Source organism: Coenobita brevimanus, chromosome 60, assembly GCF_032717465.1.
Source record: "Coenobita brevimanus isolate Jiangsu-jjx chromosome 60, ASM3271746v2, whole genome shotgun sequence".
NCBI lineage: Eukaryota > Metazoa > Arthropoda > Malacostraca > Decapoda > Coenobitidae > Coenobita > Coenobita brevimanus.
Genome location: NC_137013.1, coordinates 24,501,369 through 24,515,205, shown reverse-complemented (window position 1 = coordinate 24,515,205; position 13,837 = coordinate 24,501,369). Strand labels below are relative to the sequence as shown.

Genomic DNA, 13,837 nt, shown 5'->3' with positions numbered 1-13,837 from the left:
AATTACACATGATTGTGGATCTCATGAGATACCATACAACACACCCTGTCTTAGGTGAAATAACAGCAGATGTATCAACAATTAAGAGAACACTGTTAGCTGCTATAACTACTATAGAGAACTCAAACTGGGTAACAGCTGATGGAAAGATGTCACCATTGCATGTCGTAGGCATCCTTGGTTATGTAGCTGCATTGTGTAAATTACCTGATAGGGTATTAAAGATAGCTAAAACGATACCCTACACCCCAGGAATATTTTTGTTAGATTTTATGAACGAGGTAGATATGAACTGTAGCAAAGCAGGGATGGGTGAGTCACAACCCAACACAACCAAAATGAGAGTTACAGACGCAGTGGCAGCCACGAACACTGGTAGCAAAGAACAAAATCAATCGCGACCCGAAAACAGACAAACCAAGCAACCCCAGGTGTCGAGACAATGGTCACAAACACCAGGCTACAGACTGCCTCAAATGTTTGTACGTAGTCCAAGTAGAAATCTCACCCAGGAAAAACCTAAAAATGGAAAGTCATCTTGAGGTTCACATTCGAGAGAGAGGTCCACTCTATGTTATTACTGTACACATCCCGGTCACAAAAAAAAAAAAAAAAAAATGAATGTTATATTAAGAATAAAGAGGACAAACAAAAGGCAAAAGGATATGATCCATACTGTAGACATCACAGGTCGTCGGGACACTGGACATCAGAATGCAAAACAATTGGAAAATTGGTTTCTATTTTCAAGTCGGGGGAAGGGCAAGCCACAACATAAAAAGCCAACCATAAATAAAACTACACTAAATCTAAGGTAAACACAGGAGGTTTGATTGGAAATGAGTGTATCTTAGTACCCGCGTCATGTGAAGATCAAATCATTTCATTATTCTTTGATACAGGCTCTCCAGTGAATTTAATAACACAAGAGGAATTAGAGAGAATTTTTTGAAATAAGAAAACGGTAACTTTCTTGAAGGAATCTGATTTAGACTTACCGGTATACGCAGTAGATGGCCAGCAAATAACCATAGAGGGTATGATACAGTTAACCTGCTTTTCCTTCCCAGGCTCTCCCTTTCGCACCTTTATCACCTCCTTCCAAAAAATTTTCTTTTGTTGAAAATTTTCAGTCAATAACCTACCCCACCTCTCATCTGCTGCCACTTTAGCATCACGCACAGTCCTTCTTGCCCTATTCCTCTTTCCTTATACCTCTCATATGACACCTCATCCCTCCTCTGCAGCCGCACTTCACATGCACTTATCTTCTCAGCCACAGCCGTACTTACTTCCTCTCACCACCATTCACTCCTTTTCTTACTGCACCACCAGCTCGTCTCACACCACACACCTCTTTCGCATGCCCCACAACAGTACTCTTAAACAACTACCAATCCTCCTCCACACTGCCATTTTCCTAACCTTTCACAGCACTCCACTCATCTTTCAACTTCTCCTGATACTGTATCATTTTTTTCTCTTTTATCCAACTCACTCACTTTCAAAACCTCCCTGCCGCACCTAACTCTCCTAGCTCCCACCCACCAAATACCTACTCCACCAGGTAGTGGTCAGACATACCTCCACCCTCCCCGCTCACAAAACTCTCACATCCAACAATCTTCCTATTACATTCCTTGACACAACCACATAGTCCATTAATGCTCTATCAGCAACCCTTCCACCCTCCTGTCTCACACATGTATATTTATAAATATCTTTCTTCTCAAACAAGGAATTTCCAACAACCATCTCTCGCTCAACGCACATCCCTATCATGCGTTCGCCATTTTCATTTCTTCCAGGCACACCATGCATACCAACTACACCTTCAACTGCTACATTTCCCATTCAGGCATTCAGATCTCCCATCATTACCACATTCATATTTCCTCCAAAACTCTCAAACACTCATCAACATACATTCCGGAACCAATTGGATTGAAAATGCTGTTTGTCACTGATCTTTACTGTTAAGTAAAAGTTTGCATTAGGTAGTGTGTGCTTATATATATATATATATATATATATATATATATATATATATATATATATATATGGAAGGGTGCAAGGAATAAATGTGTTGGGAGAGTTGAATGATTCTTTGATCACGAAGGAGGAAGTGCAGAAGGCAGTAAAGGAGATGAAAACAGGGAAAGCTGCAGGTATGGATGGGTGTGCTGTGGAATGCAATGCCTGAAGGGTGGTGGAGTGACTATTGATGACTGGTTAGTAAGATTGTTGAATGTGTGCTTTGTGAAAGGTATGGTGCCAGTTGACTGGGCAAGTGCTTGTGTGGTCCCGTTGTATAAAGGCAAGGGTGATAAGTATGAATGTACTAGCTTTAGGGGTATAAGTCTGTTGAGTGTTGTAGGTAAGGTGTATGGTAGAGTGTTAATTATGAGAGTTAGAGAGGGTACAGAGGGAGTGATTGGTGATGAGCAGTGTGGCTTTAGGAGAGGGAGGGGATGCGTGGATCAGGTGTTTGCGGTGAGACAAGTGTGTGAAAAGTATTTAGCGAAAGGCAAGGATGTGTTTTGGGCATTTATGGATTTAGAGAAAGTGTATGATAGAATTGATAGGGAGGCTTTGTGGACTGTTTTAAGATTGTATGGACTTGATGGTAGGTTATTAAAAGGGGTGAAAAGTTTTTATTTAAATAGTAGAGCGTGTGTAAGAGTGGGAAATGCTGTGAGTGATTGGTTTCCTGTGAGAGTGGGGCTGCGACAGGGATGTGTGATGTCACCTTGGTTGTTTAATATTTACATGGATGGTGTTGTAAGGGAAGTGAATGCAAGAGTTTTAGGTGGAGGTCTGAGTCTGGTGAATGCTGATGGTGGAGAGTGGAATCTGAAGCAGCTGCTGTTTGCAGATGATACTGCACTGGTGGCTGATTCAGAGGAGAGATTGAGACAGTTGGTAGAGGAGTTTGGAAGGGTGTGTGAAAGGAGGAAATTGAAAGTAAATGAGAATAAGAGTAAAGTGATGAAGTGTACGAGGTTGGTAGATGGTAGGGAGATGAATATAGTTTTGAATGGCGAGTTGCTTGAGGAGGTAGAGTGTTTTAAATATCTAGGGTCACATGTTGCTGTGGACGGAAGAATAGATGCAGAAGTGAAGTTTAGAATAAATGAAGTAGGAAAGGTGCTGGGAGGAATGAAAAAAGTGTTTAGATGTCGTTCGCTAAGAATGGATGTAAAGAGAAGGCTGTATGAGGGTGTTGTGGTACCGACTGCATTGTATGGGGCTGAAACATGGAATATGGGTGTAGCAGAGAGGAAAAGTTTGAATGTAATGGAGATGAGGTGTCTGAGGAGTATGTGTGGAGTGACGCGTATGGATTGAGTGCGGAATGATGAAGTGCGAAGGAGAACTGGAGTTGTTCGGGAGATGGCTGGTAGAGTTGAGCAGAGGGTGTTGTGATGGTTTGGGCATATGGAGAGAATAGATAATGTGCGATTGGTGAAAAAGATAACTAGATCTGATATGAGAGGTGTAAGGCTGAAAGGAAGACCATGAATAGGATGGATGGACAGTGCGAAGAGAGCGCTGTATGCGAGAGGGATGTCTGTTGAGCAAGGAAGAGTGGCTGTGCGTGACAGAAATGGGTGGAGAGAAATTGTGAATGAATAAGTGATGACGCAGCCCTGAGGGGATATTCTCCCGCATTTGGTCTGATCAGCAATTTCAGGTCAGGTGCGGGTAAGGGGATGAGTCTGTTATAATATGGCAGGGGTAAACCAGCTCTGCTGTCGGGCCCTGCTGCAGATGTCACTGATTGCATTGCGCAGTTGACTCTTGTGCAGTGTGGTGCGGTGAGGATCTGTCTGTTCTCCCCTTTGGGGCTAAGATGTGAATGAATATGTTTGAATGGATGAGTAAATGGGGAGTGTGTCGTCCTGTCTCGGCTACCTCCCTTTCCTTGGGGGAAGCAGCCTAGGTATATAGATATATATATATATATATATATATATATATATATATATATATATATATATATATATATGTATATTATATATATATATATATATATATATATATATATATATATATATATATATATATATATATATATATATATATATATATATATATATATACGGGTATATATTAGTGGTAGGTGGTGGCAACCATCATCCACTCACTTGATATAGTGCTGCCTACTTCTTCCTTAGCCTTTATCATTCTTTTTTTCTGTGCCTGCCCTCCTGTCTTCCTATTTATTCCATCTTTCCTGTCACCTTTTATTGCTTTTCTTTCCTTTACAGGTGACTCTACGTTGAGTGACAAGCCAAATGGTTTCCTGTAAGCCAAGAAACCATTCACAACGCTGGGTGGTAACCATATAACCAATCCATACGTGCTCCCTACGTGTCAACAAGTGAGTTGGTTGAGGGTTAGTGCCCCTCCCCATAAAACAAATAACTCAAAGTCAAATGGCCACCCCTTACGGGATTATGGCGTCTGTCAATAGGTAGATAGATAGATAGTATTTTTGCATCATCAGCTAACATATTTAGATAGCTTTCATTTCCAGTATTACTGTCTATATCATTTATATACACTAAAAACATAATTGGTGCCAGCACTGAGCCTTGTGGTACTCCACTAGTCGCTTCCCTCCATGATGAGTAATTTCCCTTTAATACTGTTCTCATTTCTCTTTCTTTAAGAAAATCTTGCATCCAACAATTCAGTTTGCCTCGGATTCCTCCTTGATGGTACAGTTACCATAAAAGTCTTTGGTGTGGTACTGTGTCAAATGCTTTCTTGAAATCTAAACAGATACTGTCCACCCAGCCTTCTCTGTTCTGTAATGTTTCTGGTACACTGTCATAGTAGCTCAGGAAGTTAGTAGCACATGATTTTCCCTTTCTGAAACCAAACTGTCTTTCTATTATCATACTGTGTTCTTCTAGATGATTTACCCAAACTTTTCTTATCAGCTTTTCTAATACCGTGCTTACAACACTGGTTAGTGATACTGGTCGATAGTTGCGTGGATTTTGTCTCTTTCCTTTCTTGAATAAGGGAACAGTGTTTGCTTTCTTCCAAGTATCAGGTAGCTTATCTTGTCCCAAGGATTCCTTGAAAATTAAAGATAATAGTTTACTTAACTCCTTTGCACATTCACGTAGCACCCAACATGAAATTTCATCAGGACCATTTGCTTTTCCTCTGTCTAATTTACTTAAGTCCTCCTGTATTTCTTTGTCTGATATTTGTATATCTGGTAGTATGTGTGAGCATGTGTGTTCCATATAATCCATCTCAAAATTATTTTCTTTTGTAAAATCAGATTGGAAATCCTTATTTAGTGCTTTACAAATATCCTTCTCTTGTGTGTAGGTGATCCCCTCATCTGTAATGGATTGTATTTTATCTTTTACTTTGGTTTTGCTTCGGATGTAGCTGTAAAATTGCTTCGGCTGATCACTACTTTTATTTATGATGTCCTCCTCAAACTGTTTTTGGGCTTCCTTCCTTATTCTTGTATAATCGTTTCTTACCTGTTTATAGTTATTATATGCCCTTTCACTATTGTGTCTTCTGTATCTGTTCCACAACAAATCTCTTTTATCTTAAGATTTTTTACATTTTGTATTAAACCATTTCTTTATTTTCTTTTCTGCTTCTTTGTGCTGTGGGATGTACTTCTGGACTCCTATTTCATAAGGTTCACAGAATTTTCTACATATAACATTTAAAGATTGTCCTCTAAACTCTTTTTCCCAATCTGTTTCTAAGAAGTATTTCTTTAGGTCATGATAGTTGCCTTTTTTGTAGTTAGGACTCTTTTTGTAACTTTCATTACTATTAACTATGTTATATGCAATCCTGAAATGTAATTTAATACTGAATGGTCACTTTTGCCAAATCGAGGGTGATACATTATATTGTCATTATCATTTTCTTGCTTAGTAAATATAAGATCTAGTACTGATGGTATGTCAAGTCCTCTTATTCTGGTGCTTTCTTTTACATGTTGTGTTAGGAAAAACCCCTGCACAAGGTCCAGAAGCTTTTGGTCCGAACAGCTTTCCTGGCTTTTTATATCTAGAGTATTCCAATTTAAAATTGTAATGAAATCTCCAATTAGTATAATTCCTTCAGATTTCTCCTCTATTCTATGTAGTAATGCTCTTAAACTTTGAATTGTTTTCTCTGCCAAGTCTTCACATTTGCCTTTTTCCTAAATGTTTGATCTGGGTGGCATATATAAATTTGCCACAGTTACTTTCCCATCAGACCTACTAATCTCTACTGCAATCAGTTCTACCTGTGAGGGTACATCTAGTTCTGTTTCCTTAACTTGCAGATTTTTCTTTGTTAATATTATATATCCTCTCCTTTTTTAAGTTCCTATCTTTTCTCCATATATTGTATTCCTCTACGTTCAGTGTATCGTTTGATATCCTTGGTGTTAATTTTGTTTCATTTAGGCAAACAATATGTGGTTCCTTTTCTTTGATATAGGCTAATCATTCATCACTATGGTGGTACCACTCTAAACTGGCGGTTTGGGTGGGGCACGAACCTCTGTACAGTGTTGCCACGTTTTCCATACCCCCAATGCCTCTCTCTCTCTCTCTCTCTCTCTCTCTCTCCTCGGGGTAGATGTGCGTCACCCTAGGGAATTTTGTTTATGTGTCCTTTAAACTTGTGCTTTCATTTCTTTATTTTGTTTTTTATTATATTATTGTTTTACATATGGCGCCAGATGACCTCCGTGTTGTGGTGCCTTGATTTGTTTTCATTCAATCATTCTCGCCCTCCTTCCTTCCCTCCCCTCGTCTCTCCCTCCCTCCATCTTTCCCTCAGCTTGACAATGCACTCAACACTGCCCCTGGCCTGCCCTCTCTCTCTCTCTCTCTCTCTCTCTCTCTCTCCTGGGGGGAGATGTGCATCACCCTTGGGAATTTTGTTTCTTTTATGAGTGACTTATAAACTTGTGCTTTCATTTCTTTATTTTGTTTTATTATATCTAATTATATTAAAAAATATTATTGTTTTACGTATGGCGCCAGATTGCCTCGCTGTTGTGGCGCCATGATTTGTTTTCATTCAGTCACTCGCTCCCTCCTTCCTTCCCTCCCTTCCTCCATCTCTCACTCAGCTGCACTCAACACTGCCCCTGATCTGCCTTCCTCCCCCTTCTCTCTCTCTCTCTCTCGTCTGTGCTATTTTAGGATACATTTTGGTTATTTTCTTTTATGTTATAATGTACATATTGTAAATTTGACTTTATTTCCACAACACGCAGGAGGTAAAAGTCTTGGCGCCTTTTTTTTTTTTTTTTTAAGAGGTGTCCCCAAACAGTCCCCCAGGTCGGACTGGGTGTGTGTGTGTGTTGCCGCTCACGAGGGTTTAATGTTTTTTTTTTTTTTTACTAAGAAATTGGCATATTTTTTTTATTATATTCCTGCAGATTATCTTATAATCATAATTGTGACATTATTACCAACCCCAGAAATACGGCAACAGCCAATAAAAGTGACTACTTTTCTTTTTTTTAGCACCACTGTAAAATATTTATGCCACGTTTCTGTATTGCCGTATAAATATTTTACGCATAATAAGTTTACTGTTCTTTCATATATTATAATACACACGTTACCATTGTATTCTTATGTGTTTATCTTATTGTGATGCCTTTTACATATATCAGAGCCGATCACATCACGGGTATGGAAAACGTGGCATCACTGTACAGAGGTTCGTGTCCCACCCAAACCGCCAGTTTAGAGTGGTACCACCATAGTTATTTAGATACCATTCCATCTACATTAGAGTACTTCAACTTTATCATCTTGTTTACATACTTGTCATGACTTGGTTCTACTACCTTCCTCTTTTTTATTCCCTCTTTATGTACCACTTTCCAACCTGCAATCCAATTACTTTATAAAAAAAATGTGTTCTTCTCTTCCTCTGATCTTCCCTCTTTCTTTGTTCTTGCCTCCTTCCTCTTCTTTTTTAGTAATCCAAGTTCCTCTTGAGCTAGGCATCTTTTTATCCATACATTTTTGAAAGCCTCTTTTTCCATAAGTTTGTTTGCATTTTTCAGTATTTCCTCCACAGTGTTTACACTCTGGAAGGTTACTTTTAGGGGCCTTGATTTTTTTCTTTCATATTTCCCCAGCCTTTTGTATTCCTCTATGTCTTTACTACAGATTTCCTCTGACACTTCCTTCAATATGTTCATTACATTTGCCATCTTTTTGTCTCTCTAAATCTTTTTTTTTTTCCTCCTTCTTCTTCCTTTATACTAGTGATTACTATAGATTTGTTGATGTCTGCTGAATCTTTGACCAATTTTGGATTGTTTTGTATTATTTTTTTCACTTCCTTTTTAATGCTGTTTTCTTCAACTCTTCATTCTAAGTCTTTCTTTACGCATATATGGTTTCCACATCATTTTTGTAGCCTTGCATCTCTTCTTTTACCTGGGTTATCTTCTCAATATCACTGCTATGATCTGTCAGAGTGCTTGCCTGGCTTATTGTCTCTGTATCATTTCTGAACTCTTCCATAATACTCTCATGGTTGACAACTGTGCTTGTCATTTCACTATTCTTCCTTCTAAGTGTACCCACCTCAACTGATAATTCATCTATTGTTGTGTCTTCCTTATTAATCTCCTTTCCTAAATTTTCATTCTCTACCTTCTGCATGTGCAACTGCTTTTAAATTTCATCTATTTCACTATGAAATGCCTTCTCTAATCTGTACACTCGTTCTACCAGCTTATTATTATTATGCGTTTCCATTTCCACCAGTTCCTGGTAGAAATCATCATCCTGCTTTCTACTTTTGTCCCTTTTCTTAACTCCTTCCAAAATTGATTTACTAAAGATGGTGGTCATCTTCTGGTACTAACAGAAAGCTTCTACTTACAGTTTTGCATTCCTTTACATCGCAGACGTGTGTGTGTGTGTGTGTGTGACGAATAAAACGGAAATGGGGGAACATTATGCTATAATTTATTCAGCAGAAAAAAACTGTTTCCAGTTGGACATAGTTTAAATCCTTGCTTATTACAAATGGATTACATGTCTCATAAACAGTAACTAATCTGAAAGTGAAGTACGTGATACGATACCAAAAATCGTATATATATATATATATATATATATATATATATATATATATATATATATATATATATATATATATATATATATATATATATATATATAATTTCTTCCTGCTTAGTACGAAATTGTAGTTTATAATTGTACAACGAAAGAAATTTGTAATTACCATATGAAACACTTTCAAGACTTTCAAAATTATTTTCGAGAAATCAATGCTACATTGAAATCTTTAAAATGTTGATAAGATCTGACTCCTATATTCCGAACACGTAATTTGTATTCTATCCCTGCTATCACCAGACAGTTTTAATAAGCTTAAGAAGGATTTTCCGACCTGGAAGCGTTATAAAAATTTTCCTTTAATCTCTTCAGTACAATAAATCCTCTCAGAGAAAAAAAAAAATAAAATAAATCTAAGCGGCATGAATTGAATTACAAATACGTCTCCGGGCTGAAGGAGTTAAAAGTTTCACGAAAGTTCCTGTTGTATCATTGTCAGTGGAGTGGTGGTAATCCTGCCGTCACTGCTACACACCTGCCGGTACACTGCATCTGGGGCGGCCGTGTTTGGTGCTGCCACATGGCTCTGGGGCACAAGACAAATAATAGTGTATGTAAAGTGATAGTAAGGGTTATATATTAAAGAAGTAGATATATATATATATATATATATATATATATATATATATATATATATATATATATATATATATATATATATATATACAGCATACTAGTCTCGTCATAGACACTCTATGTAAGGATAACGTCGATTTGCCTCTAAACCTTAACAAATATTATCCCTACTTTCTCTTAAACACGGAGGAATTACATTTTAAAAAATATCTAGCCCTAATCTTCATGCTTGTTTACAAATGCCTAAAACATCTTTTAAAGTAGCTAAAACGTAACGCTGACTCGATAAAACACAATCGTCAAAAATTCCGGGTTCTCCATATTCTTCTTTCTTTCTCTCTTCTTCTTCTTCGTCTTCTTCTTCTTCCTCTTCTTCTTCTTCTCCTCCTCCTCCTCCTCCTCCTCCTCCTCCCCCATCCTCCTCCTCCTCCTCCTTCTTCGACCTTCAAGCTCTAAAATGACAAAACCAATTATCTTGCTTTTTCCCACAAATTGGGTAATTATTCACTTTGCTGGATGCACGGTAGATGTTAACCGAAAAATGGCAATGGTAATAGGTTGCTAAGTTAAATTTTTTCAATTCTGATCCGATTTAGACAAAACTTGGTGGTATGGCAAAGGGTGAAAAATGGTTAAGGTGCTTCAGATCTGAGAACATTCTATCAGATTTGAAGGTCCCTGGACAGTGTCAAAATGTTTTTTTTTTTTTCATTTGGATTAAATGTAGTGAAAGGATCTGGGATAAGACATAGCTTAAACTTCAATTTCGAGAACATTAGGACACAGGTCTACATCACAGGGTATGGCCAGCTTAAGCACTTTTGGTTGAAATTAATCAATCTCAGTGGTTGCATTCGGGGTCATCCAAGGATGTGGTTTCTCAAATTTCAGAGCTATCGGTCAAAGGATGAAATTACAGAGCTAGGTTAAAAATAGGTCACACATCGATTGCAAGGCTTGGCTCTTGCGCTGTCTCACTGTCTTTTTATTTTTCAAGGTCGTTTTATTTACCTCAAGAAAGAGTTTCTAAGGAAGAGCGGGTAACTCTGAACCTTCATTAATCCCTTTGCTGATGTCATGATCTTAAGCTGAATAACCTGCAAAAACTTTCGGAGCTTCTTACGAATGTGCTTCAAAAACAGTAAAAAAAGGAATGAAAAACACTTACCAAAACATATTAAGATATTGGAATAACAGTGTGCCAGAAACTGCCAGAACAAGGTTGGCTCAGGAAAACAACATAATTATAATCCCATCCTTTTTTTTTTCTTTTTTTTTTTTTACTTCAAGACGTGTCATTACGGTGTACCATTACTGCACTCCACACACCACCTCGGTGCTGCACACATGTTTCTCACACCTTCCACCTCCGCCATCTGCTCCAGATCATATCTACCCAGTCTCGCCTCCATCTGTCTCCTATAATCCATCCTCTTTTCCTTCCTCTTTTCCACCTCCTTCAGCCTTATCACTGCCCCCTCCGCCTTTTAAAGCCACATAAACAGGAAAGGAAACCAGTCCCTGCACTGATCCCATGACACTACGGAGATGCTACATTGTTACTGGCGTAGTCATGTTCACCTGAAACAAGTACCCAGTGATCTACAGGCTGGTTACCTTTATAAAGCAGCCAACCATAAACTTTTGGGGGTATTGGTAAGGAACTGAGGGACTTGTGTATAACTGGGCAGCGCACATGCCCATCTATATCTGTACCACTGCATGAAGGCACACCCTCCAGCACCAGTTAAAAAAAAAAAAAAAAAAAACTGCTTGATATTCTAACCACCCTCATCCGTTGATTGTTTATATTGTTGCGACGTCCATTATATGGAGATGGGGGATGAAGTGAATACAGCATATTGTGTCGGGCAGCCGAATTCTGTGTAACGTTCGAAGTTTTGTAGCAACTTTTCCTTAGCTATTTATTTTCCACAACACACCTTACCATTCTCTTGTTTGCTATTAATATGGATATCCATCAGTAACGTATAAATCGATATTAAGGTTTAAAGTGTAATGTGAGGAAGATGTGTTATGAATTCTACAAAACCACTCAGACTACGACCCATATCCTTACCCTTAGGCTGCCTCCTCACTGCCTGTATTGTTGTCATGGGAGACTTCGTGCTGCCTTTCCGTGACAGCACACATTGTATATTAAGCGTTTATATTATCTTGTATGCTACTTATACCTCCCTATTATTGACATATTTTTCATTACCAATATACGAGAGGATATTACCAGGTGTCACCAGAATTCCCAAGTAAAAAACTATACGTCAAGAAATGTGAAAGAAAGAAAAAAATCCTTACAGTTACACTCTCCAGAGTAGACGTATTCGACGTCTGGGTTTTCGCACCGCTTAGCACTAGCCAGGGAGCAGTTGTTGGGGTAGGTGTTGCCGTCGCTGCCACACACGGGGGCGTACACCGCGGGGCAGAACCCATGACATAGCCCTTGGAGGTCAGGTGAAAAAAATGTGAATTACATTCAAAATATTAAATGGATTAGCTGAGAAATGATTGCTGAAGTGAAGAATTTGAATTATTTATACTATTTTACAGCAATACAGAATCGTCTGTTAGAAATCAGAATGAAGTTTAGGTTGATACCATACTAAAGAATTTTAATTTAGCATTTTGTAAACTCCATTATATTGTCCAAGTACCATACTGTGACAAAACAACACGCCGATTTCATCACGCAAATAACATCAAGAGGTCATAACTTGGAGTAATTCGTGCGAACACAGTGAATAATATATATATATATATATATATATATATATATATATATATATATATATATATATATATATATATATATATATAATTGTCCGCTTTACATAAAAATAAATTTCGAAAAAGGAAGATTAACACCTACCAACACCCACCGCCAAATTCATCACCATCACCACCACCACCAAAGAGTCTTCGCAGCATCTTCTTCACTGATACTGGGCCTCCGACGTACGGTTTCGTCAACAGAGTGATTTGGGTAAAAGGGTGCTAGTACAGTGGCATGAACTTATTCTGCCAATGCCATCATGTCTTTAAGCATTAATGGATCTCATTTTAGACATGCGTGTCCTGAACTACTTCAAATACGGTACTCAGGACATTTCTTAAAAAAAAAATCAACTATTTGGGGCTAGGCAAGTACAGTGACTTGACATCACAGTAATACACTGTCTTACTGACGTAGTCATTGCTATGCTGTTCGTCCTGCTTTTTATCTCTTTTTAGATCTACCGAACCACCTACAACTCCGACATATAGAGTGGCAGAACACAGCATCAAAACTCTTATTTAGGAGACGATTTAATCGACAATGAATCTAGGCACATAGAAAGCTTATAAAAAAAAAGTACAGTAATATGTGTTACTTGATTGACTTTCTTATAAAAAAGGAAGAAAAAATAAAGATGTCGCCATAATATTGCAGAATAAAGCCAAACAGCACCAAGTTCAGCGTTTAAAGTCTAAACTGTTTTTATGGAGAATTAGAACGAAAGACGATCTAAGCGCATTGCTGGAAAGCTTATGAGGAAGTAACAGCTGTTACTAAAGTGAGATTCCTCGAAATTCGAAATCATTGTTAAAAAAAAAAAAAAAAAAAAAAATCATTACCAAACCCGTGCTGCTTCAAAGACTTGATAAAGCAACAGCGAATCAACACACATTAATGGAATGCGTATGAAAAGCAACACGTGCTGCTTGTATGACGTGTGTGTGTGTGTGTGTGTGTGTGTGTGTGTGTGTGTACATATCTATACCTATCTATCTATCTACTTACAGTAAATATATATATATATATATATATATATATATATATATATATATATATATATATATATATATATATATATACAGTATATATATATATATATATATATATATATATATATATATATATATATATATATATATATATATATATATATATATATATATATATATATATATATATATATATATATATATATATATATATATATATATATATATACAGCATACTAGTCTAGTCTCGTCATGACACCCTATGGAAGGATAACACCGATTTGCCTTTAAGCCTTAACAAATATTATCCTTACTTT

General features: G+C 37.5%; 1 protein-coding gene across 2 annotated transcripts in view; it reads right to left on the bottom strand.

Moving 5' to 3' along the window:
* Nucleotides 1–13,837, bottom strand: part of LOC145403014 (uncharacterized) — a 373,086-nt gene that overhangs the window by 211,883 nt on the left and 147,366 nt on the right. The window contains exons 8-9 of one of the 2 annotated variants that reach the window (XM_080274843.1): nt 12,054–12,197; nt 9,186–9,687 (exon numbers count right to left, since the gene is read on the bottom strand). The exons of the other annotated variant lie outside the window; for it this stretch is intronic. Coding sequence (XP_080130969.1) covers nt 9,686–9,687; nt 12,054–12,197 — 146 coding nt within the window. The 3' untranslated portion in view covers nt 9,186–9,685. Of the gene's footprint in view, nt 1–9,185; nt 9,688–12,053; nt 12,198–13,837 lie in introns of those variants that run through there. 2 annotated transcript variants of the gene reach the window in all.